This window comes from Lethenteron reissneri, chromosome 9 (assembly GCF_015708825.2).
Source record: "Lethenteron reissneri isolate LAM-NWPU_2019-01 chromosome 9, ASM1570882v1, whole genome shotgun sequence".
NCBI classification, from domain to species: domain Eukaryota; kingdom Metazoa; phylum Chordata; class Hyperoartia; order Petromyzontiformes; family Petromyzontidae; genus Lethenteron; species Lethenteron reissneri.
This window is the reverse complement of record NC_083787.1, coordinates 2559788-2585656: the sequence shown is the minus strand read 5'-3', so window position 1 is coordinate 2585656 and position 25869 is coordinate 2559788. Positions and strand designations below refer to the sequence as shown.

The 25869-nt window shown below is 50.1% G+C and overlaps 2 protein-coding genes across 2 annotated transcripts; both read left to right on the top strand.

The window, feature by feature from the left end:
- Nucleotides 1-553: 553 nt before the first annotated feature.
- Nucleotides 554-8869, top strand: LOC133340352 (uromodulin-like). Its single transcript, XM_061548495.1, has 8 exons — nucleotides 554-620; nucleotides 2232-2357; nucleotides 2965-3194; nucleotides 3520-3671; nucleotides 5008-5274; nucleotides 5692-5857; nucleotides 6268-6388; nucleotides 7544-8869. The coding sequence occupies exons 1-8, from the start codon at nucleotides 554-556 to the stop codon at nucleotides 7816-7818; spliced, it is 1404 nt and encodes a 467-aa protein (XP_061404479.1). The 3' UTR covers nucleotides 7819-8869.
- Nucleotides 8870-15137: 6268 nt separating this feature from the next.
- LOC133340351 (uromodulin-like) lies at nucleotides 15138-19979 on the top strand. Its single transcript, XM_061548494.1, has 7 exons — nucleotides 15138-15201; nucleotides 16137-16454; nucleotides 17484-17713; nucleotides 18012-18163; nucleotides 18516-18782; nucleotides 19679-19844; nucleotides 19953-19979. Exons 1-7 carry the CDS (start codon nucleotides 15138-15140, stop codon nucleotides 19977-19979), a joined length of 1224 nt encoding a protein of 407 aa, XP_061404478.1.
- The last annotated feature ends 5890 nt before the right edge of the window (nucleotides 19980-25869 follow it).

Sequence of the window (25869 nt, the reverse complement as noted above, 5' to 3'; positions counted from 1 at the left end):
TTCATCTAACACGCGAGCTGCCGCTACATGGATGTACAATAGCAACTCACCGCACCTGGGTCATTCAATCAGAATTAATGATGCATTCGTTCACCTTTACCTGCACCCCCCCCCACCTCCCCGTGGCGACGTCATCGGTACCATCTCTATAAATTGGACGAAGATCGTCGGATGGTGGTGCACAGTGATTTCGGTCACTGAGTTTAGTTTTGTGGATTTTTGCTGTGGTGTGGGGGTTTTTTGTGGTGTCTGGCGTCTTGTCCGTTAGTGATTTATGTCCGCGGGGAGAATGAATTTTCACGTAAGTTCGCAAAGCATCATCGGGGTGCGGAGTTTGCGTCTACCGTGCCCATACAGTCGTGGGTGTTGTTGTTTTCGATTGTCACTTTTCGGTTTTGTTGTTGTCCGAAAGCGTTTCTTCACGAGCTTTCGCACTTGGGCTCATGGAGAGATGAATATGCGGATCGAGAGCAACACGTGTGCGGATACGCGTCTCGGATGGGGGAGCTATCTTTGTATGTTCACGAGTGGTTTCCTCTTTTAGATTGCCCTGATGGCTGCTGCGTTCCTGTCGGTGTTGGCTGTGGTGCTGCTCGTATCTGAAGTTGGGGCACAGGAAGGTAGGAAGAAACAAAATGTGTGGCAATCCTTCTTCTCGAGCCGCCCTCTTGGAGCAACGAGTTTGCAACCTGCGGCTCTTTAATGACTGCCGCTTCGTGACCGCTGTTTTATTCGGGACCAGTCTCGTATTCATCGCGTGCATTCGGAAAATTGTCGTTTTGGTTGGCAAGCTCCCTGCTCTGTCGTCTACTCCGTACAAATACAAATCTTGCCATATTCTCGTGCTTATAAATATACTTTCTTCTCCCAATGTGTTTTACAAACGAATGTTTGGAGTGCATCTTATTAGGTGTGACCCACATTGTCTAAGTTTATTGACAAGGGGCACACGTTTTCGGCGGTGGTTTTTACTTTCCGCAGCGTCTTTGTACGTTAACCTAGAGACGACGGTAATACGCGTATCCAGCCGTTGGGTAGTCCACTGGTTGGACAAAGGCGTCTCTACGCTGTCGGTTATCTCGTTTTGGTTGATGCATTGCAAAAAAATAACGCACGTTTGTTTCGCATAGACCGCGGCTTGCAGTTCTAATGTAGTTCCAATAAAAATTTGGAAACCTTTTCATTTCCAACCGGATAAGAAAATATATCTGGGGAAGCTGGAGAGACACCCTCCCCCCCCCCCCCCCCCCCCCCCCCCCCCCCCCCCCCCCGGGTACTCGTCCCTGGCGGCGGAGCCAGACGCGAGCACTCTGGTCGCTCCCGCAGATTTCTAAATTCAGAAATCCACAGCGCAGGCGTAACTGGGCTCGGTTCGTGCGCCCCGCGTGTTTGTGATTCTAACACTTTCTCTGTTTCGAACTTGAAAATGTTTATTTAAAATTTTACGAGGGAGATGACCCGATGCTCTGCAATGGGGAAAATAAGAGACTGTTGTTAATTAAAATCCCCTCAATCTCGCATTCCTATAAAAGCTTGTTTTTGTTCTACGGCATTTAAAGAATTTTTTTCGTGACGAAATAATTACTTTTAATAGGTGAGAATTGTTTTACTTTGGCGCAATTATAAATGATCGGTATTCATTACTCGTTAGTGCCTCAGATCGATTCTTTTCCGAACCTCTGCTATTGCAAATATGGCATGGGGAAAATCCTGCTTGGCCAGTTACCCCTTTGCGTAAAGGCACTCGATAATGCAAGTTGTAGTGGTGTGTGTAAATATACGAGACTTTAAATAATACCTTAGGTTCGGGTAGTTTGGCCCTCGCCCCCTTGACATAAAGACTGCACGCGAGTTGCGTGGTTCTAATGCTTGATGCTCCACGGGCTGGGAGCGTGGTAGTGTAGCGGTTGACGCGTTGCGCAATTGAACCCGGCAACCCCAGAGTTCGATTCCCGCTCATCGCCAACGCCCATTACGATTATCCGACTCGGTCCTGGGCCTCCCCTAGGTTGACTCGACCATGATGCGGTGTGAATATCGCCATCGGGGAGACGAAGGCGGCCGGGCATGATGCGGGCCACCAACCCACATCGTGTGCCGTGCCGCCCTTCATAGGTGCTACTCTCTAACGGGCACGTGCCCCAACAGGTTGTCTGGGCTGTGCAGGGGATCTGTGTTCTTCGTGGTGATTGTTGGTCTTGTGCACGAGATCACCGTCGTCTCTCCCACAGCAGGCGATAGCGAGGTGGCCTTGCTGTGCAATCCGTCCTGCAAGAACGGAGGCCTCTGCAAGCAGGAGGACAACGGCACCTTTGCCTGCCAGTGTCCCGAAGGGTTCATGGACAAAGACTGTTCAAGTGAGTGCCGCCAACCTCGCAATCCGCGATGTGGCGACGCTGCCAATTGCGTCTTGACTCTTGAGATGCAAGGTCAACGCTAAAAATAGTTGCTTGTTAGTGATTGATCGAACATTTTCCCGAGTTAACATCTTGCCACCGTGGCGCCCTGCGCAAAAACCTGAGCGCAGTAACCCACGTGTGTGATGGGAAGTGGTGGTGTTGCTGGGCATCCGAGATCTAAAGACGTGTGTGTGTGTGGGGGGGGGGGGTGTCCTGAGTTCGATGTAGCGGTAGTGTGGCTGTAAGCGCGGCGCGCTACCAACACTGCCACCCGAGTTTGCTTCCTGCTCTCGGCCAAAACCAAGTGACGAGTATTTGAATCGGCCCCGGGCCTCCCTGAGGTCGCCTCATGAGTACCCGGTGCAGTGTGAAACATCGCCACTGGTGAGACAAAGGCAGCCGGGAGTGGTGTTGACCACCCACCCCCTCGCGTGCCGTGTCGGCCTTCATAGGTGCGCGCTTCCATTTGCCCCAACAGTCAAGGCTGTATGAGGGGGGGGGGGGATCTCTGCCTGTGTCTCCCCCCCCCCCCCCCCCATCTCGTTTCACTCTATCACCATTGCAGATAGCTTCCTGGACGTGATCTGCGGTGCGACCAAGGTGAACGCGATGCTCCGCCAGGAGTTCCTGGAGCAGCACCACGTCCCGGCCACGTCCGTGGTGCTGGGTGGCTTGACCGACGAGGGCCAGAACAACTCTTGTGTGGGGACCCTCCGTGAGGTCCAATCGTCGGCCAGGGGCTATTACAGCATGTCGGAGACGCACGGCCGCCGCAACTGTGGAGCTGCAATGGAGGTGGGTGTCGGCTTCCCCTAGGTAGACTCGGCCTCAAATTGACATGGAGTGGTGTGGTCAAATATCAGCACATGAAGGTGGTGCTGGACACCCATCGCGTTACGTACTGTGCCGGCCACTTGACCCAACGGTCTAAAGGCTATATGGGGATCCTTGTCTTTATCTCATCGTGACCAAAGCGCTTTACGGAATAAACAAATGGTACGAATGAAATTAAAATTGACAATGGGTGTACATGTGGTGCATGAATTAAGTAGAAGCTAAAGTGGCAATGTTATCGTTAGCACCGACATGTGTGTGTGTGTGTGTCGCTCGTCTCCTGCAGTCCAACGCCACCCATCTGATCCTCCACTACGAGGTCGTGGTGGGCAATCGTACGTCGGTCATCGAGCGGACCTACTTCGTGATCAAGTTTTCGTGCGTGTACCCTCGTGAGGAGCGCGCCAAAGCGGACATCCCGATGGAGAGCCGGCTCTTGTGAGTGGATTTCTTCTCCCCCCACCCCCCCTCGTGTACGCTCGGCGTGCCAGCCCTTTGGAACGGCGTTTGGTTCGATGCCTGAGCATCGATAACCAAGGGAAGCCCTCCGGATGCTGCTGCTGCCACGGAATAGCAGCTCGCTTGACTTGCAGTCAGAGGTCACTGGGGAATACGCACTTTTTCAAATCTAGATTGAAATTTCATTAAGATGCAATATGTTTAGTTTGTCCATAATGAAGGTTTTGGGTTCTGTCACGTAATTGGTAAGGTTTGTCACGTAAACGGAACATGCCAATTCGTTACTACTTCAGCCCACTGGTGTGCGCAATTCTACACCATTTACAAGTGGAGTACGACGTGTTGCTGGTAATTACATCCAGCATCATTGGGCGATGTTACTATTGGTCGCTTGGCCTGCGTGTTAAACTAATTTATCCTTCGTCCGCACCGCCGATTTTATCACTGCTGGCTACGTATGGTGCAAAAGGCTCAACACTCGTGCGCTTACATGAGCAGCAGAAAGGGTGAAAAAGAATGGCTGGGCCAAGATGTTCGGGCATGTGAGCGGGGATGAATGAGCAGAATGGAGCTGCATGGACTAGCACACATACTTTCCCCAGGGGTTGGGGGGGGGGGGATTTGGAGGGGGGGGGGCCCACACAAGTCCACACATTGTCCCGTGAATTATTTCACCTATTAACCAGGTAAAAAACATTTTTGCAGGAAGCTTGAGCTGATTTGGATGAATGGGTTATTCCCCATTCTCCCACTACTGCACATGAAACAATATCCACTTGCCTGCTCCCATTCTCCCCTTTTAAAAGCCATTCTCTTCTCCCCTAGCCCCTCCTGCTACTCCTTAACCATCACCAAAACAAACCCCACACCATCTCAACCACCGTCATATGTACTTGTTATAATTGCTGTAAAATGCCTTGGCATGAAGGAACTAGATGCATAGTTTCCAAAAATTTTACGGACCTTTTTAAAGGTGTAGTGACTTAACCGGAGACGCTAATCCATGGAAGCACTTTGTTTCAACAGCACGACTGGGATCCCACTCCAATCGGCAGCCCCGAGCTCTCGCTCAGGGCCCCTTTTATGCTCCTTGCCTCGCCCTCTAGAACCTACTAACGGGTTTCCGGGCTTCCCCCACGTGCCCCTTCTAACCTTTCCCCGGATATCCCCTCCGGTCTATCACGTGGCCTGCTGCGGTCAGGGCTGCTGTAAGCTGTAAATCCCCTTTCCTGCCAGCAGCCCGCGCTATGCTGCTACATAGCTAATTATGTCAAGTTTAAAACGCTTTTGCCACTTGCTTGCCCACCTGCCCCAGGACGTTCGCCATCCCGGAGATGCAGGGCGTGCTCCAGGTCCTCATGGCGCTTTACAAGTCCGACCGCTTCACGGCGGACCAGCAGCTGGTGGGCTCGCCCATGCTGACGGCGTTCCAGCGCGTCTACGTGCGCGTCCACCTCGCCATGTCTCGCGACCACAGCCCCGTCAACGTCAGTGGCTACTTTGGCCTCCTCGCGGTCAACTGCTGGTCGACTCCGAGCAACAACGAGTCGGACCACCTCACCCACAAGATCATCAACGATGGGTGAGGGGGGGGGGTGGCAGGGCTTGGCTTCCGGTGGTGGTTGGGCGCCTTTTGTTTTCTTTAAACTAAAAAAAATATCTTTTTATTTTATTTTACCAGGTAATGCCCCCATTGAATTCTGGTAGAGCTTTTCCCACAAGCGGGCCTGGACACAAATAATAGCTCGCCAAAGTGGCCTATGTTGGACATTTCTAACAGAAGACCGTGTAGCCAAATCTATTGATGTTATGGCTCCTACTTCTGTGCTCGCTGCCTTCACCACCCCCTGCGCTAAACCAGCCGACCTGAAGTATGGCCTAAAATCGATGTGAGCAGGGCCCTCATCCAGCAGTGGAGATTGCTCAAAAGGTCCCCCACCGTGTGCCATTTCTCCCCCCCCCCCCTCCTGTATGGACGAACGAATCTCCGTGCGTGCAGGTGTCTCGCGGACCAGACTGCCTACTTCCACCGAGGCAACGGGAATGACACCTCCGTGGATTTCAGCTTCCAGATGTTCAAGTTCATCGGCATGGAGTACTCTTACATCTACATACATTGTGCCGTGCGCGTCTGCTACACCAGCAACCGCATGGCGTGTGTGCCGGTAAGTCGGCTCCATCTCGAATTAATTTATTCGGGCACCTCAACATTCGTGCAACCATTTTGTTAAACCACCGCTGCTGGATGAGTGGCCACGCCATGCAGATCTGCTACCAAGACAAATCTCCTGTATAGCCTTAAGAGAATGTTGGGGAAAGTGCTCTTGGAGAACCTAAATAAAGGCTGTCATGGCACACGATGGGGGGGGGGGGGGGGGGTGGCCAGCACCATGCCCGGCCACCTATGTCCCCCCAGTGGCGATGTTTACACACTGCACCCAGGTACTTATTTGAGGCAGTTGACCTGGGGGAGGCCTCGGTCCCGTTACTATAATCGTCATTGGATGGTCTACAGCTCTATGGACGGTTATTCTTGTGCGCAAAGGAGCGATATTTGTTTTTTCAAACGGCGCAGGGATGTCAAGGTGGCAGGGTCAAGCGACACTCAAAGACTGACCTCTTCGAGGGCGTGCTGTCCATTGGACCCATGAAAATCGTGGACGAGAATGAGGACTTGCTGCGCACCTCCATAAACGGTGACCTCCTGACCCCACCAGCGAACTTCGCAACACTGTCCGTGTATCTGTGTGCACCGCCACCATCCGTGGCGTCGCGCTCTCCGTTAAAGGTGCAGCCCTCCAATTACTTCCTCGTACCCCTGCTGCTTGGAAGGGCGTCCACACGAGACCTCGAGAGCTCCGCCCCCTCACGGATATCTTGGCCTACTCCTCCCTGGCTAGTGTGAACTTGTTTTTGTGCAGTAAGTAGCCAACCCTGCTAATCGGTGTGCGGTCTAGAAAGGGTGGGATTGTACGCGCACTTGAACACGTCACACGAGCCATCACGTGCCCGTGCGTGCACTGTCAGATGGCAAGTCGCATGTGCCAACACCTTGCACCATGGTGATATTGAGTCTCGACAGCACACAAGTCGAGTGTCCATTGCGGTCGCGTGTTTTTGGCATTAGCCCTATAGCTGTCCTCCCCCCTCCGTGTCGCAGCAATGTGCCACTACCCTCGACCAATGGCTACATTGCCTATGCCTCACATTGCACTGCCAGGAATCTCGGCCAATTGGGCCCCATCCTGCCAGTGGGCCACGGTGCAGTTTGCAGTGCCTGCTCACTCGATAGCTATGCCACGGAGTTGACAGGTGTTTGTCCTTTCTGTAAAAAAACAATTCTAGAGTTAAGTCCAAGGAAGGGTAAGAACATAACTGGACCAACTACTTTGATATCTAAAACTGAGAGCTCACAAACATTGACTAAAGAATAACTCTCCCCCACCACCACTGCCATCTGCAAGTCAAGTCCTGGATGGAGTGACCATCAGAGCAGTTTTTTTGGACTGGGTGAAGTAAGGATTCCAGGCTATTGATCTACTCTGGCAAATCGCCCGATGCTAGATGTTAATTACCAGTTAAATGTCGTCTCAAATTTAAAATGTAGATTTACACCAACATATATACCGGTGGGCTGAGGTAGTAACTAATTGGTGCGTTAACGTGACAAACCTTTACAGGCTGTCGGGTAGTGAAGGGTTATGACACATTCACACCTGCGCATTCCGACCCAAAAACCTTGAGTAATAATATTGGTCGCTAAAGCATACGTGTTTTTAAACTCATTCTAATCGTCCGTCCAGAGTTGCGTAATCACTGAATAATTTGTAATCGTGCGCGCGCGTTTGCAGGTCTTCCCATGCCCGTCGTGATCCCGGTGTTCGTCATCACCGCTATCGGTGGCGCGCTCGCGGCCCTCTGCTGCTTCACCCTTTCCCGGCACGGCTGGGGGCTCGGGTCGAGCGAGGACAAGGAGGTGGAGGGGGCGGTGATGCCACCGGCACCCTGCCACGAGGTCCCAAGCAGCGACCCGGTCATTGCCGTCTCGCCGGATCAGCGCTGCTGCACCGCAGGGCTGCTGCCCGAAGTCTTAAAAGGCAGTCGCCGCACGTGTGTGATCTCGTGATCCGATGCACGTGGTTTTTCCACCCGAGGTGTGCTTTTTTGAAGTTGTGCTCGAGCTACATGACGCTTTTTTTCTTTTTGGTTGTACTGTGTGGTGATTGGCACGATGTTCGTGGCGCTCCCACGTGCTGGGGGGGGTAAACAAACTCTCGGCAACCGATTTCTAAAACCCCAGCAGGGCACGTGGACGCGACGCCACCGGACCTGTGCAGAGCACTGCTCGCGTTTTACAATCTGAGAAATATCGCCGTTATTATGCACGGTGCAATTTTTGAAAAGATGCCTTGTGTAACTTTTGTACCTTGTTTAAATATTTACACGCAGGCGCATTATTTAGACAGATCCTGCCATGCGTGTACAGTGGCCTGAAACTGTTTGCCTAGGTAACATTTAACTTGATATTTAACTTGTTATCTTGGTACACTAAGGTGCGGGGGGGGGGGGGTGCCAGCCTGCCCTGTGCGTACTCCTGCTGAGTGGGGATGCCGAGCCTGTAGAATGGTTTATGTATAATGGGGCAATGACTTTGGACAAAGCCAGACCTTCGTGGAGTCGGTGAAATATACTTTGGTGGGGGGACGGTTTTTGATACCGAGACTCTCGAATTCATAGGCGTGCCTTATGAATGTGTAACTCGGGTCGCGCTATCGACGCATTACCACGTGTTTTTTGAAAGCCAGCTCGCTCCCTCCACCCCCCACCACTTTTTGAGCCATGGTTTAAACGGGGAGGAGTCTTTCGTGGGGGGGGGGGGGGAGGAAATGTACAAAAATGCCACGCACTTGACCCTCAATGATATTTCAAGTGTTTCACCCCTGAAACAAATAAAACGGCACCTCGCAATGACGACGCTGTGGTTGTGTGGTTGTCGGTTCTCGCTGGCGTTGTGCAAACTCGTGCGCGCGCGCACACAAGTACGCCTGCACAATGAGTCCCTTACATTAGTAGCGTGTGCAGTGAAACCTTCATGGATGTTCCGAGACGGGAAGGTAAAAGGTGTTTGAAAGTTCTTCTGGCTCCATGCCAATATGCTGCGAGGTGGAGGCGATGTATTCTAGGAGCTACGACCGTTTGCTTCGTTCGGTTTTCACTTTTGGCTTTAATGGCGAAGAGTCCACCTTGGATGAGACTTCTGCACACCGTAGCCAACGGCGCTAGTCGGGGGTGCCTCGAGGCAAGATTGAAGACGGATGCCAAAGTTTTTAAATCCCAGCGACAAAATGATCACAACCCGGCACAGGAGTGCGTGTTGGCTATAAGTCTTGTACAACGAGTTGCAGCAAACAATACCGGGATTTGGTTTACTTGAAGGGTAGCAGATGCGTACCAAAAAGAGTGCACAAGGATATTGCGTTCCTTGGACTGCAGTTTCCCGACATGAAATGCTCAACCGCTGCCTGCCAGGTGGTGTGTCACGTCTCACTGGGCCCCCTTAATATATTGAAACTGCATTTAGGTAATCGCTCAAGGAAGGGGGGGGGGCTATATTCAAAATGGGAGTGTTCTAAGACCATATTCTGATTCAATCCACTTTCCATTTGGAACTCTTGCAGCGAATTGTGCCTCAACCCTGCAGAAGGGACCCAAAATATGTTGCATACGTTTCTAAAGCCACTACAATAACCTATCCGCACTCCATTTGCCTTTAAAAATCCCAAATCTGGGAGGTTGCTTGCTGTACTCGGCTGTCTCTTGTCAAACGTCCGCTTGGTTGTGGCTTTTAGGTGAATAAAACCGAGCGAAATGAGCTACATATGCATCTGCGTCTGTCCCTTGCGCGTGAAAATAAAGTTGATGCGTTCTCATAAGCCACGTGGCCTGCGAGTGCATGATGTGTGCGACAGCGCTGCACGAATGAAACGTTGCGCCGATTGTTAGTCGTCTCGGCTGTCGGGCTTTTGAACTAGCAATGGTGAACGTTCCAAATGTGTATAGACATGAGTCTTGGCTTTACACAATTGATTCCTAAGAACAATTGGCGTCATAGTGGCGAATATAAATAGCAACATGAAGATAGTGGATTGTCAAATAATTCATTCTCGACAACGTACATTAACTAAATAATCAGATTGCGGTGCAAATGAGCTACTTTTACGAAACGTGGCACGTTCCAGACTTGTTTCGGTATAAGCCCCCATCTTAAAACCAAACCGCTCGCAACGTTGCCCCGATATTGTCAGATTTAGGAAGCCAAGCAGGGGTTAATCCTGGATAATGCTCGGATGTGTTGCTGCTTCACTAAGACGCGTGGTCATAGGGCTGCGGGTCTGCACGACGAGCAGCAAAGAGCAGTGCAGCAAAATTAACTGAACTTGACAGCTGTCAACAACCTCTTAGCGGTGCCTATTTTATTACAGACCTGCCAACTACTATTCACCACTACTATACACTAGACTATACTATACACTAGACTATACACTACAATACATACCTATTAACCCCTTCTCATTGCCTTACCTTATTACATACAAATTCAGACATTGCTCACCCCGTGTCCTTGTATATCTCAACGTTTATCCGATGCTATACACAACATTATACACTACTATACACGACACTAAACACTACTACATACCTGTCAACTCCTTATCAGTGACGACCATATTACAGACCAATTCAGACCTTATTGGTCACCCCGTCCCCTGAAAAATCTCAATGTTCATCCTACCAAGTCACAACACAAGGGAGAACACACAACGGCTGTATGCCGTATGGACCTGAACATTTCAATGTACCTGTACAAGAATACGGGGTAAGCAGTATGGGTTGACGGGTATGTCCACGTGTCTCCTCCACGCCTTCTACCCGCACTCGCCACCACTGCGGTGATGCGTGGTCCAAGTCACCTCCACGATCATCGCGTAGCGGCGGCTGCAGCGGTTTAACGCCACGAACCCAGTGACCCGAGTTCGATCCCCGCTCACGGCCAACATCGGTGACGATTATCTGAACGTCAGCCGGTGCGATGCGTAAACGTCGTCATTCGGGGATAAAGGCGGCCGGGCGTGGTGCTGCTGGTCACCCACGCCCTCGTGTGCCACAATGTCTCGACATTCGATTGGGGCTAACTCACAGCGCTTGCTCCGACAGTGTTTATGCAAGAGGTGAGGGGGGGGGGGAATCGTTGTCTTCGTACGCGTGCAGTCCGTACACGACGCGCTGTGTGCACACTTCGCGAGAAGAATTCCGGTGGACAAAACACGAGTGTGCAGGTGAATGTGCAGGTGAATGTGCAGGTGAGTGTGCAGGTGAGCGTGCAGGTGAGCGTGCTGGTGAGTGTGCAGGTGAATGTGCAGGTGAATGTGCAGGTGAGTGTGCAGGTGAGCGTGCAGGTGAGCGTGCTGGTGAGTGTGCAGGTGAGTGTGCAGGTGAGTGTGTAGGTGAGTGTGTAGGTGAGTGTGCAGGTGAGTGTGCATGTGAGTGTGCAGGTGAATGTGCAGGTGAGTGTGCAGGCGAGCGTGTAGGTAAGTGTACAGGTGAATGTGTAGGTGAGTGTGCAGGTGAGTGTGCATGTGAGTGTGTAGGTGAGTGTGCAGGTGAATGTGCAGGTGAGTGTGCAGGTGAGTGTGCAGGTGAGCGAGTAGGTGAGCGTGCAGGTGAGCGTGCAGGTGAGGGTGCAGGTGAGCAAGTGCATCGTGAGAGCACCATGTATCACGGACGCCACTCGGATTTGTAAGACACGTGCATCGTGACACGCGGCCCGTGCCACCCGCTGGAGGTCGCTTGCACGTATGCACCGTGCGTGATGAACCTCTTTCGCGCCGTACGTAGCCCACCGTCCTAATCAGGTATACGCCACGCACGCGCACACAAACCATGACGGCAGCTAGATGCGGATGGCACCTTCCTCATGCACACGTAGACAATGAATAAATGAAACTCTCCGGCCAGCCAGAGACTGCGGCCGTCACCCAGAACAGAACCATCGGAGGCGCATGACGACTCAATGTCTCCATTCAGAAAAATACGAATGAGTCGGCATCGTCACGGCGATGAGAACCACGCCGCTCCGCGCGCAATCGTCCGGCTCATCATCAACCACCCCAAGGGGGGTAAATCATCATTGTTGTCGATCGACAGGGTGGTCCAAATGTCTTGTGACCCCCCTCCCCCCAACTTTAATTATCTAAAACTTTTTTTTTTAAAGTAAGGCTCGTTTAAAACATAAATGAACGTACAAAGAGGAAAAATATCTTCTTGGTTATTTCGGTAAAGTCACGTAGAAGGGAAATAATAAAGTAATAAAAATAAAGCTGAATTAAATTAAATATTTTCTGAAGGGGAAAAAGATGTTCGGGGCCAATTAATTGGGGAGGGGGGGGGGTCACAAGACATCTGGACCTCCACGCTTAAATCACTACTTTCAAGTAACTTCCTGCCTAGCTGCTAATGTATAAAGGGTTAGACGAGGTATAAATAGTATTTGCCTGTAAGCGACAACTTTATGCGCATTGTTTACACTCCGTTTTTTTATGTATGCTGTTTTTTTTATTCCTCAATATAATGCCATCATGTTTGAGGCTGTATCTGCATTTTCATTACAATGGCAGAACTAGTTTTTTTTAGAGATACAGCGTGGTATTTGATGACAATCTATACTAAGCTTAATTTTTGTTTATTAAAAAAAGAAAATGTTTACATTGCGATTATTATTTGCTCGTAATATTTTATATTCAACTTATCTGATATTTTCGGTAAAGTCACGTAGGGGAAATAATTAATTAATAAATTACTAGTTTATACAAACTATAATGAAATATTAATTAATTTACTTTTTTCTATTACTTTTATTATTATTTCTTTTTATTCTTTATTTATTTTTACATACGTGACTTTACCAAAAAACCTAAGAGTATGAATCCTTGCAGTCACGAAAGCTTCAAATCTAGAATGATCTGTTATTGGTTATTATTACTGTATTTTACTGTGACTTGTTACGCTTTTCGAAGAAACGGCGTTGTAGTTTTTGCTGATGGAACCCGATGTAAGAGCTTCTTGGCGCACAGGGTTACTTCAACATGAACTGAACAGCGTCCATCAGCCACACGCAGAAGAAGAAGCTCCGTTCTGCTGTGCAGTGTGACCACAATAATCGACTCTTTCATCGAATCACGAGGGGCGCAGTCGTCACCCGTGCTCAGACAATTGAGCGAGCGGCAATTATCCATCACAGCACGCGGCACGTGCGTCAACGATATTCCAAAAGGGCACGTGGGCTCTCCTCGATTGCCCGATGCAGCTGATTGTCCAATGAGCGGCCGATTGGACGCGATTTGAGTGACGCGGTGGCAATGTACAGCCACGTGCAGCAAACGCCACGAACGCAAATTCGAATGTTCTCGAAGAATGTCGACATATGCCCTGAGCCAACCCCCCCCCCCCCACACACTTTTTATTTGTTCTCACGCAAATAACAACAACAATAATAATTTGATTCGAAAACGAGCATGGGCCGTCACATGGATTTCGACATCTCATAATCACGGAGAGATCGATATGTCGCTGTCGGTCATACGGGGATTGTTTGACCATACTTCACCGCGTTGGCCAGTGCCGAGTTTGATGAAGGTGGCAACGCAGACACCGATTGATGATATCACTCAGGCAACTGATGTTAGCCGTGGGCCGGGACATTTCACTTTTCAAAACTCCAACAATTTACTCACAGCGCGAAGCGTGAACCATCGCTCCCACCGCTCCAGAGCAATTCCCAAGCCGTGGTCTCATCGCAGCCTGGACTTGCACGTGCGGCTCGACGGATGTGCGAAGGAGGAGGCGAGTGGCTGGGTGATCGCGCATGATTTGCAAACGGTGTTGCGCGCGTGCAGTCGCTTTGACGATAATTAGTGAAGATTTGGGAGGAGGTCGAGACAGAAACCGTGGTAATTAAGCAAATTGGACGGCAACACCGACAGACAGATTGGGAGGTAATTAAACAATGAACGCCTAAATTACTCGACTGATTCCCCCCCCACCCCACCACCAATCACGTGACCACCACCACCATTGTCTCGGGATGGTATAAATGGTCGAGGTGTGCTGTGGTTGTCGTGTTGCAGCTTGCTCTGTAGTCTAGTTTTTGTAGTTTTCGCGAGTGGGACTGACTCGTGATGTAAGTATCGGCGTTCTACGGGATTCTTGTCGTTGTATTTCCCAATAATGGGCTGCTGATCGTCGGCTTATTGTAGCGGTGGGTTAAGTACTGAATCGAGAAACGCGTTTGGGGGTTTAGTTTTTTTTCACGTTGGAGAGGGTAAGCGTTGTCTAGACCTTGCCTGGACGTCTTCTCTTAAATGCCGGTTCTATCGTGTGAAGGATAACTGTTTGTGGGAAAGCCTCCAGAGCTGGTTGAGGTATGTTTATTTAGCTTTATTCACGAACGGGAATTGTCCTAGATGCTTAAGAGTCCTACTATTTAAATTGTAGGTGGAGGGGGAGAGATCCAGCTGGGACCTTGATTAATATGAAGGATGACTCCAGAACCAATGGAACGGTGTTTTGGCTAAACTCTGCCAATCTGCTTGGGACTAAAGTTGGGAAGAGATTATTCAGTTTCATGGTTCGTGTGCAACCGTTGTGTAGAGGTAATGGGTCCCTGTTTTTTTTTTTTTAATGGGTACATGTTGTGTAAAATACGCTTTTTCGTGGTGTTCTCTTCATCGCCTACGAACAACTTCAATTTAGACTAGCAGATTATTGGTTCTGTTTCGTAATTTACTTGCTGCATTAGATTCGTGCACATCTGCTAAACTTTTGTTCAACTCTGCCTTTTTTAAATGCCGTGTACAGACGAATATAGACGCTTTTTGGGCAGCCTCCTTTTTACAGCAGTGTTATTGACAACCTAGTAATGCGTTTTAGTTCTAATAAGCGTTATGTTAAAAATCATCCGAACTTTTGGACCCTTTCAAGCCTCCTGGCTCGGTGGTGCCTTGTCGGAGTACCTGGCCATGCCAAGCTACTTGGTCCACCGTATGGCAACCTTACCGCTGGAACGAATGGATTATTGCGTCTATCTGGAACTTTAACTTTCATACGCTTTGGTTCCTTTTGGTAAAGTTGCGTAGGTATAAAATAAGTCGCGACGTTTCGGGCGCAGCACCACAATCGGTCCGTCAGGTGGGAAGGCAAGATAACTGTTGTTGCGCCTGAAACGTCGTGATTTATTTTGTTTTTCTACTTGCGTGACTTTACCGAAAGAACCAAATGGTGGATTCCTGCAATCACGAAAGCTTCAAATCAAGATGTGGCCTTTTTTGCGGCCGTTGTGTCTAACCAAGCGTACGTTGACCTTTGCTTTTATATTTTCAGCTTTTCCTAATGGCGCCCCTAGCTCTTGCCCTGCTGTTCGCAGTTGCGTTTGCCACTGGCGCAAATGCCCAAGGTAGGCAAACCTTTCATTCGCTTGCACGAGACCTAACGTCTCAACCTATATCGTTTTCTACTTAAAAATTCTCTACAGCCCAAAAAGTACTCGTTCAAGCATTTCAGCTTGATTTGAAATGTCTTGGCCACGGTGGTGAAATGTTAAACTACTTCACCAGGAATGCAGGAGGTCGTAGGTTCAATCGCGACCCTGACGCCTGTTTCCATGTCTTCCCCGTGGTCGTGTGGATTTCTCCCTGTTTTTTCTCCTTTTAAAATTGGTGTACGTTCTAGTTTTGTTGCTACAATGCCACCACGGCAAGCCATTGGGTTGACCTATCCTTTGTGGCCACGTTTCCTCTAAGTGTCATTTGCTCATTGACCCTTTCCTGCTAAGTCTAGTCCCTGACGTAAGTTTAATTCGTACATCTCCCTAATTTGTGCATTATGACGTGTAATACTTGCATTTCTTTTGTATGCAACGGCCTATGTCTAATACCAAGCGTTTGTCAGCCGCGACTCTCCAATGAAATAGTTCCCGTAGAGGTAGGAAGTGTGCGGCTTGATGGTGGTTTACGCCAACATGGCCTGCTGACGGCCAATGAGCGAGTTCACCTCTTGGGAGCACCAATTATCCCACTTTCCTAAACCAATCATTATGGGAACAAAGTGTTTTAAAAAGCAAATCTGCTATATCCACCGATGAATAATACACTTGTATATCAGCTAATCGACCTTCCAAGCCCTATAACCTTTTCATTTAACTACTACATCTGTCAAGCCTTGTCAGGTCGGCAGTGCGGCTTGTTTTACACGTTCTAGCCGGGTCCGACCCGAATTTTGCGCACTTCAACAACGGCGTCTCGCGTTAAGCGGCGCTCCTGATGTTCAACCAAATGGAAACTCCTAAACACCTTGCTGTTCGTTTACCCTTGGCGCTAACGCTGTCTACAGACGCTTTGCCAGCGGCAATAAATGCAACCGCGATCACCCTCCCCCTGGCTGCGGCTGCGACCGACTCTTCGACTGCCGCTTCCACCATCACGTCCTCCCCAACCATCGCCTCTGCCTCGTCCTCCACCGCGGTAGCCACGACCTCGGTGACTGCTACTGCCGAGGTCGCGAAGGCTAACCAGACCGCGGGACCAGCGCTGGACACGCAGCAAGTTTGTCTCCCTGGCTTGTGCCAGAACGGTGGTCTGTGTGGCGTGACTCCGCAAGGCTCTTACGTCTGCACCTGCTTCCATGGCTACACGGGGCGCAACTGCTCAGGTGTCTGCTCGCGGTCGACACCAGCGACTCTTCTCCAAGCCCTCTCCCTCGATCGACACTGCCTTTTTTAAATCCTTAACATTAAGTTCCCTTGCTTGCTTGCGCGCTTACGACCGTGCAAATCTTTCGGCCGTTTTTAACCCACTTTCCGTGATCCAATCGAGCTGACATTATGCAAACATACTCGTTGTGCGTGACAATTTTCGTGAATTTTTTTCCAAAATTTTATACTTTTGGGGAATGTTTTAACTATTTAATTACTAATTGCTTAATGGTGCCAGGACAAGCATCTGACCCATCGGTGGCAGCCATCTCAAGCCAGAGGACTCGCTGCCTGTTTCATGATGACGCACATGTTGACTAACCACATGGCATGAAATCCCTGCCCTCACGCTGTACAATGGCGACTATAGAGCAGTTAAATTGAAGCCGCCAGGTTCTTGAAAGTGGTAAAACGGGTTTAAAACCGATGCCACGCATATAAAGGATTTTTAGTTAACTTTGTTTTTACGGGTTAATTCATTTTTTTAATTGCGTGTGGTGTAAGCATCGCCACTGGGGCGACTAAGGCGGCTGAGCGTGGATTTGGCCACACACCCCCTCGAGTGCCTTTCGGGCACCTTTTTTAGGTGCTCGCTAACGGCACTTGCCCTGACCAAAGTCGTCTGCTACGGGCTGTATGGGGGGGGGGGGGGTGTCTTGTTTCCTTGGCCTTGTGGATGTTCTACTAAAATTTGCCAACCGCAATCCGTTGGCGTCCCTGCGCTATGGAGGAAAGCGGTTTCCCCACTCGTGGTGGATTTTAAACCAAAGCGCCGTTTTGGCACGCAGTGTCGATCCTCGTTTGTTCCATAGACTTTAAATTAAACGCGTAAAAACCTGCTACGATTGTGGGGAGGGGGGGGGGCTTTCCACGTGTCTTATCAGAGGCTATATTGAACGCCACCAGTAATCCCACGTATCCCTGCAAATGAAGACGCCTGTTTCTAAACAGTCTCCAATTTGTGCTTCCTCCGTTTCTCCACCCAGAGGTGCTCCTCCGCGTGGACTGCGGGGCGAGCGAGGTGAGTGCGTCCCTGGAGAACGACTTTCTCGCGTGGCACAACATCACGGCCACCACCGTGGTGCTGGCGCGTCACACTTCCCTGAACGCGGTGCCCAGCGAGGCTTGCCTGGCTCGCAAGAGCGTCTCCCAGGGCGTGAGCCACCTTCTCATGAAGCAGACGCACGGTCGTGAGGAATGCGGTGCCAAGATGATGGTATGTCGTCGTCCCCCCCCCCCCCCCCCCTCTTTCACCCACCACGCCAGGGATTGCTAAGCTGGCTTCGAGATCCACGATTATAAAGCAATTACGTTAACTGCTGCTGTTTAAAATCTACAAAAGATGGCTGTGCAAAGCGTGCCTCCTGATGTTAAAATGTAGCACGTTTACTCGCCATCGCACCCGTGTGATTTAAGTAATGGCTAAACAAGTGCTTTTTGTTCAATGACCAAAGTACTGAAACTGGTCTCAAGCATCTTCCATTGGGACTCTTTTTACCCCTCCGTGTTTGCAGGTGAACGACACCCACGTGAACATCGCATACCAGGTAGTGATCGGGAACCGCTCTAACGTGATCGAGAGGATCTACTTCGTGCTGGACTTCTCCTGCGTGTATCCCCTGGAGGAGCGCGTGGCTTCCGATGTCGCCGTCACCAGCGCCCTCTTGTGAGTTTCCAGCTCCCTTTCCCTGTGGGTGTCTCTCCTGACCCCGGGCTTGGGAAACGTGACGGCTATGCGCTGCGATCGCCTGCAGTCTGCGGGACAATCTATCTGGAAAGTTGTGGCTTTCTCGGCCAGATGCGCTTAATGTCACTCTGGCCGTCTGCTGCCACTAGTGTTCGTCAATTTTTGTGCATTTGGTTTGCAAGAACTGCAGCCTCAATGCCGTTTTGGTATAAAATTACAAATGGAATACAACCGTTTTTACAGCATTGCTGTGAAGTTGACCATGGCAACAATCGCCATTGTGAAAAACCTGCATTCAACCCTAAACCGTCCCTGACCTTTCTCGCGGCAGGACATTCCTCCTCCCGGAGCGAGATGGTGTCCTGCGGGTCGCCATGTCTCTCTACAAGAGTGCCAACTTCTCCGCGGCTGACCAGTACGCGGTCTCGCCCAAGCTGAGCTCCTTCGATCGGATTTACGTGCGGGTCTTCCTGCACATGCACTCCAAGGACAAGGAGACTGACGCCAAGGGGGACTTCAACCTCCTCCTCGTGAACTGCTGGTGCACGCCGAGCGACAACGCGTCTGACCCCATCAACCACAAGCTCTTCAACGACGGGTGAGGTCCCAGCCATTTGGTGATCTTTGTTCCTGGGTTAGCAAGGGGGGGGGGGGGGGGGAGTGCAGCGTGCGAAATAAAAAAAATTCCATTAGTTTTGTTGCACTGATTTGGCCAAATGCCCATCTCTTTTACAACGCTTTGTGTTCAACCCCCACGGCTCTATCTCCATAAAACGCCTAGGGTATTTTAGTCTACCCCTATCATGCTGGACAAACATCCCTTGTAAGAAATGGGCTCCACATTTTTGCACCGTAACATTCGTGCTGCTTTTTAACTTTGCCCACTTCCTACTGCTGCGTGGTTGGGCTGCCTGTTCCACTGGATGAACGCCTCTGACGTAATTACAGTTTTGGACAAGTAACCCAAAAGCCATATTCACCCACGTCCTAATAACACTTTGGCTTGAAGCTGGATGCAAAATTCTTGCGTGAAAAGAGCAGCTGATGGCTCAAGATTCCCTTCTGTACTGCCATCCTGACCCACTGACAAATTCCTTTCGTGTACAAACCAGGCTTGGACTACTCTTTAATGTAACCTCTCGCATTAATTCTGTACTCGAGCTTGCAGTTGGATCGGTAACTGCAACTAAAACTTGCCCCATTGTTTTACGGAAGGGGCTTTGTGGCATCTACCATGCAGACCTTGGCGACATGGTTTCTACTTGCATGCACTTGGCCTTATCTGTTCTAGATCGCGGTTACCCATCACTATTTATCGAGCTACCACTCCTTGCTAGTCCTATTTGTCAAGCAGTTCAGGAATATGGCTATTAGCATTTGCCTCCCTTGCAGTATGTCAATGACCTTAATTTCACTCGGGCTTTTCCTTAACGTAACACTCGCTTGCCATTCCACTGACCTGCAACTTTATATCTAATCTGTCTGGCGAGGTAGATGTCCCGCGGACCAGACCGCCGCTTTCCACAGCGTGAACGGCAATGACAGCAGCGTGGACTTCAGCGTCCAAATGTTGAAGTTCATCGGCATCCAGTACCAGCTGGTCTACGTCCACTGCTCTGTGCGGGTCTGCTTCAGCGTCAACAGCAGTCAGTGCGTCCCGGTGAGTCTGCAGTCGTCTGGCTTTGTCACCCACGGGTCTCCTACTGAACAATTGGGTGTTGTGGCGTTTGATTTGCTTGCCTTGGCGCTGACTGTTTTGATGCGTTAGATGAACTTAATTCTTGACGTGACATAAGCCTTTATGAACTTGACACATGCAAGGTTACCCCCCGCCCCCCCCCCTCGACTAGAATGTCACTAGCTCCAAGGGTTGTAAGATGCTACAGATATTCGTCTTGACGAACCCTTATTGTGATCTAACTTCGTGTGGTAATTTAAACAACCCTAATCGAGTGGTTGGGTGCTGCTTGCGGCAGGGATGTCAAGGCGGAAGGGTGAAGAGGCACACGAGGCATGCCGACACGTTCGAAGGGGTGCTATCCATCGGACCCATGAGGATCGTTGACGATGAGGTGGAGATCGAAGTCACCCAGTCCACCCACGGTGAGGTCTCTCTAACCACGTGGTATCTGTCCCTGCGTTCCTCTGATTCCTTGGCAGTCTTTCTACAACATGTTGGCCCGCAAGCCCCGTTCTGGCTCGCCCATTTTGAGTACAGAGTATTATTTAGTAACTTTATTCATCCTGAAATGAAGCTTTTCCAAATATCTAGTTTCACGGTTCGCGTGCTGCAGTGACCTTGAAGCTTTAACCAACATGGCACTTCCAAGGCATTGCTCTACTTTGACGTGTAATTTCAAATTTGGCATAAAATAATTGACTTGCGGATATGCACACCCCCCCACATCCAGGCCTCTCCACGCCCATCCTCGTTCCGCTGCTGCTCGTCACCGCCTTCGTCGGGGCCCTCGTCTCGCTCGGCTGCTTCGTGGTAACGCGGAGAGGCTCGCGGCAGTTGCGGGCGGTGGCGGACTGCGACTTGGGAGGGCAGCCACCCTCCTACGGGATCGCGTGCGGACCACCGGGTAACCTCGAGCTGCCCGGCGCGTCCGTGCCGGTGACTGACGAGGCGCTGCTCAAGACGAAGATTGTTGTTGCATGAGACGAGTACTTGCTCGCGTGCTTCCATGCACGTCGCCTTAGATGTGTTTTTGTGTAATCTTGTGCACCCTTTTGTGGCACCCTAGTGTGGCTCTGACCTGGAATGTAAACTACTGATGAATTGAGATGTCTCTTAAAAGAAAAATAAACTTGCAAGGAAAACAATCTTTGTTATTTCCCTTTATCATATGGAGGCTTGCGTAGCTCGAATATATTACCAGCCAGAGGATGCGCATCGACAAATGTTTCTAAACCACACCAATTCGTGGTTTTAAGTGTTCTCAACGCCAGCCACGCTCAATTTGCAGTACTACTTGGTGTCGGCATTTTCGAGTCCTCGGCTCCGGAATGGAGATTAACAGGCCACTGAGAATGCAGACCCCACTTACACACGAAGCCATGTTACTACGCTCCGCTAGAGCCGCACACAATACCGCCCAGAACGCCGAATATTGAGGCCAACCTGCGAAACTCCACGAGGGTGCAGCACTGCCCCATGCAGGTGGAGTCCAACCTGCAGGCGCGCCTGCGTTTCACTACGCCCGGGGCAAGGAGTTGGATGGGGACTGGACCGGTTTTCCTGGTGTGCCAGGGCTATAAGGAGGGGGACCACTGATGGCAAAGGGTTTTTTTTGTTGGTCGAAGGAAGAGTTAGAATTGACCCATAGTATTGTAGTGCAATGGATTATTGCGCTGCCCATCGCGTAACCCCGCAGCAGCTTATCACCTGTTCTAGATTTGCAGTTTTCGTGACTGCAAGGATCTTGCTGGAGCGGTCAAAGCTGACGGGATGCTTGTTTGCTTCCGAAACGTGAATAATTTATTTTCATTTCCTATTTTGTCACCTACGTGACTTAACCGAAAAAACAAGGGTATAACACCTTTGGTTCTTTCGGTAAAGTCCCTTTACCAAAAGAACCAAGAGGATGAATCCCTGCAGTCACGAAAGCTTTAAATCGAAGTAACACCTGTTGTGTGCGTTGTCGCCCATCCAAGCAATGCCCCCAGGCTCCATTGCGTTACCTGGATTGGGTGCATTCTTGTAAAATTGGTCCTCTGCACCTGGAGTGCATTGTAGCTTCAAGCTCCCTACAAGGCTCTCCCCACACCCGTTTACTTTGTTCACACTGCGGCTGATTTTACATTGAGAGACTAAGCAAGAAACTCATTTGCATTGCCGACCAAACACGCGTGAAATGACGTGGTACACTCACACTATTGAGCGAGTTAAGTGGACTTTGGTGTGGGACGGTTCACTCCAGTTGCGATTGTGGTCGATACCAACGTCGGTGGCAGCCAAGGAATGTTTCTCGCTCATCCAACCACTTTCCAGGCGCGATGTTCGCCAAGATCCATAGACAAGTTGGGGGGGGGGGGGGTGGGTTTGGTCTCGTCGGGCAAGACTGCTCACGCCACGTGGAATGACCCGGTGAGGCATAACGCCACTGCCCAGTTGTGTTACCCCCCCCACCCCCTTCCGGCATTGTTGGTTTTGCTACAGATCGGGGTGTTTGCGTGTGGTCGTTTGGAACAATGATTGGTTGTCACGGTGAGCTGTATTTGGCGTGCAACTTTTTTTTTTAATACGAAGCAAACAAGACTGGGTGGGGTTTGTCCTCGTCGTGATGACATTGGCACAAGTCCAGTCCTAGCAGGGTTCATATTCTTGGTTCGTTCGGTAAAGTCACGTAGAAGGGAAATAATAAAATAATAAAAAATATTATAAAATTCTCACGACGTTTCGACCACAACACAAGCAGCCGTCCTAATTAGGACGCTGTCTTTCCTAATGAAGACTTTCCGACAGCTCTGTTCTTCACCTGAGGACGGCTGCTTGTGTTGTGGTCGAAATGTCGTGAGAATTTTATTATTTTTAATATTTTTATTATTTATTATTTCCCTTCTACGTGACTTTACCGAAAGAACCAAGAATAAGAATCCCTGCAGTCACGAAAGCTTTAAATCGAAACCTAGCAGGGTTGTGGTTGGCTGGCATCGCCTTGCCGGGTGACAGGTCACGTGGTTCGACAGGTGCCACGGGCCACGTTGATGGAAGCCGAGGGCATTGCATCAAGATGAGCACGCAGCACCATGCTGCCCCACCTTCACCAGCCCACGCTGACCAGCCTGGTGAAGTATGTTCAAATGTATCCACCCCCACGACTCGCCACGCAATACAGTGAGAGGTCCTCTTCCAACAGCGGCGGCGGTGGCATGCACTTTACAATGAACACAAAGGAAACGCCAGTGTAAGGTTAAACGTGTTCTTTGGTTCTGTCGGTAAAGTCAGGTAGGTAGAAAAATAAAATAAAGCAAAAAATAATATATCGCGACCTTTTCGATCGCAACACAAGCGGGTCGTCCTCAGGCGAAAAAATAATTCAGTAGTCATAAACAACCTCTTGTTGTAACAACTCTCGCTGGTTCAGCAGTTCAACTGCTGGATTATTTTTTTACGCCTGAGGACGACCGCTCGTGTTGCGATCGAAACGTCGTGATATATTATTTCATGTTTTATTTTATTTTTCTACTCTACGTGACATTACCGAAAGAGCCAACGAGTATGGATTCCTGCAGTCACGAAAGCTTCAAATCAAGGTTGTTAAACGTCTTTCACGCACGCAATAGCTATTTGGAAGATGACCAACTCTAAGCGCACCCTTTGGACACGTGACCCTCCGTCAATCCGTCACTCCCTGCAGTGCTGGCAGCCGTCCGGGCAGCAAACTTACTAAATAATATCGGATGGCATTTTTTCGTATTACGCTGACAGATGGATACGTGAAGGAGGACGTATTGTCCGCTTATGAATGTTGCTATTTATGTCCTCCAACAACGATCCTTGCAGTTAGTTAAGACACTTGCACCGTTCTTTCCAACTGCCTGGGGATCGAATCCTATTGACTACCTCTGGAATATCAGTCCAACTGTGCTGTACATCACACCGCCTGCCAACACGGTACAGCGCGTGTATCACGTCTGTATGTACCGTATGTTGAACTTCTTTCGCACCGTATGTAGCCAAACGTGCTAATCGTAGGTGCGGGGTGCAGGGGAGAACAGCAAACACCCCCAAAAAGGCCGTCAATTTTACCTGGACAGTCCATCCACCTGAATCATGGATTGGGGGAATCGACGCGATTACAGTCGGTTCTCATGGCGCGTCGCGAGCTCCACCTGTCCCTGCAGGTACACACGTCACGTGTTCTCCCTGTCCCTGCAGGTGCACGCGTCACGTGCTCTCCCTGTCCCTGCAGGTGCACGCGTCACGTGCTCTCCCTGTCCCTGCAGGTGCACGCGTCACGTGCTCTCCCTGTCCCTGCAGGTGCACGCGTCACGTGCTCTCCCTGTCCCTACAGGTGCACGCGTGACGAGATTCGCTGAGCACGTGACGAGTTGTCACCGGGCTGGGTTCGGCACGCGCCCCGCCGTGAGTGAGTGACTCCGTCTTGGGCATTGGCTCCTGTGGCTTCCGGCGCTATTTTTGCAATGCAACTCTCTGTGCGGAGCCGATGGTAATCCGTGCACAATTGAATGCCGTATCGATGACGCTGTCAACATCAGGTGATGGTCAGGTGGGCTGATGAGGGGCGCTGCCGTGGCTAGGAGATGTTAACTCCCTCGCCTGGTCCGCAGGAGGTCGTGGGTTCGGATCCTGACCCTGACGCCTGCTGTATATTTGGAGTTTGCGTGTTTCTCTCCCCGTGACCGCGTGGATTTTTCTCCGGGTTCTCCGGTTTTTCTTCACATTTTTATTCAACCTTCGTTTAGAGTGTTTGGCTGCTATACATTTCCACGTGATAAGCAACTTCGTTGAGCTATGATTCATGCCCGCTTCTGAAAACGAGCTATATTGCTCTGTGGGCCTTACCTGGTAAATAAAATAAAAACAACTTTAATCTATTACCGCCTTTTGGATGATCCACTGCTGAATGTGGGCAATGGTTGGTTGACGAAACTTCACCATTCTGGTCAGTAAGGACTGAGCTAGGAGGCATGTGAGGTTCTGATATCACCGGCCACTGATGTTAGCCGTGGCCTGGGATTGAACTCGGCTCTTCGGGTTCATGGCACACCGCTCCCCCTGGGGAATTGATGTTACGGATCACTTTCAGGTTGTATGTAAATGTAGTCGACGTTTCTTTTTCGGGTTTCAGCAGAAACAAACCTCATTAAAGTTTATAACCGAACTTCGAGTACCATTGGGCGAGCGGTGGCGCAGTGATTAGCCCACCGCGATATGGGCTGTTCTAAGATGCCCGTGGCGTCGTTCGCAAGAGAGCCGGCGACAGCGTCACCGTTCACACGTGAATAATTACTCGCAAATCACTCAGTTGGGTTTCACGCGTGGTAATCATCGTCCGCAGACGGCGAACAACGAAGCAGGAGTGCCCGCGTGAAATAAGCGTGAGATGCAGCGAGGCTTTCCTGGGTAAACAAGCGTTAGACAGTTTTGACCATCGTGGTGAAGTATGGTCAAACTACATCCCATGGCTGACATGGTGTGTGTGGAGGTGTTCATTTTCACGTACATACCCATCATAGACTCATATATAGACTCATCATAGACTCATCATAGACTCACGCATAGACTCATCATAGACTCACGTACATACCCATCATACACTCACATAAAGACTCGTACACTCACGTGGAGACCCGCACCTTCGATTACCACGATTTGCTACGTACGGTGCGAAAGAAGTCCATTCAGTACCATACAGAAAGACCCATAGACTCACATATAGAGAGACTCGTCGGCTACGTCTGCGCGTGGGTATGGTGGCAATGTGTTCAGGAGTTCTCATAGCTGTCAACCCCAAATCAGTGCCCGACCTTATTACAGACCAATTCAGACCCTATTGGTCACCCCGTGCCCCTTATAATTCTCAACGTTGATCCTACAAAGTCCCATCACAAGAGAGAAACACAAACAAATATACAATTTATTTTTTACTCAATTTCCCTGTACAAGAATACGGGGTAAACCGTATGGCTTGACCGGTGTGAGTTCTACATCCAAA

Coding starts and splice junctions, on each gene's coding strand:
- LOC133340352 (XM_061548495.1), top strand. CDS start 554: ATGGCTGCTGCGTTCCTGTCGGTGTTGGCTGTGGTGCTGCTCGTATCT. Junction 621..2,231: donor TGAAGTTGGGGCACAGGAAG/GTAGGAAGAAAC, acceptor TCTCTCCCACAG/CAGGCGATAGCGAGGTGGCC. Junction 2,358..2,964: donor CATGGACAAAGACTGTTCAA/GTGAGTGCCGCC, acceptor TCACCATTGCAG/ATAGCTTCCTGGACGTGATC.
- LOC133340351 (XM_061548494.1), top strand. CDS start 15,138: ATGGCGCCCCTAGCTCTTGCCCTGCTGTTCGCAGTTGCGTTTGCCACT. Junction 18,164..18,515: donor GCCGTCACCAGCGCCCTCTT/GTGAGTTTCCAG, acceptor TTCTCGCGGCAG/GACATTCCTCCTCCCGGAGC. Junction 18,783..19,678: donor CACAAGCTCTTCAACGACGG/GTGAGGTCCCAG, acceptor CTGGCGAGGTAG/ATGTCCCGCGGACCAGACCG.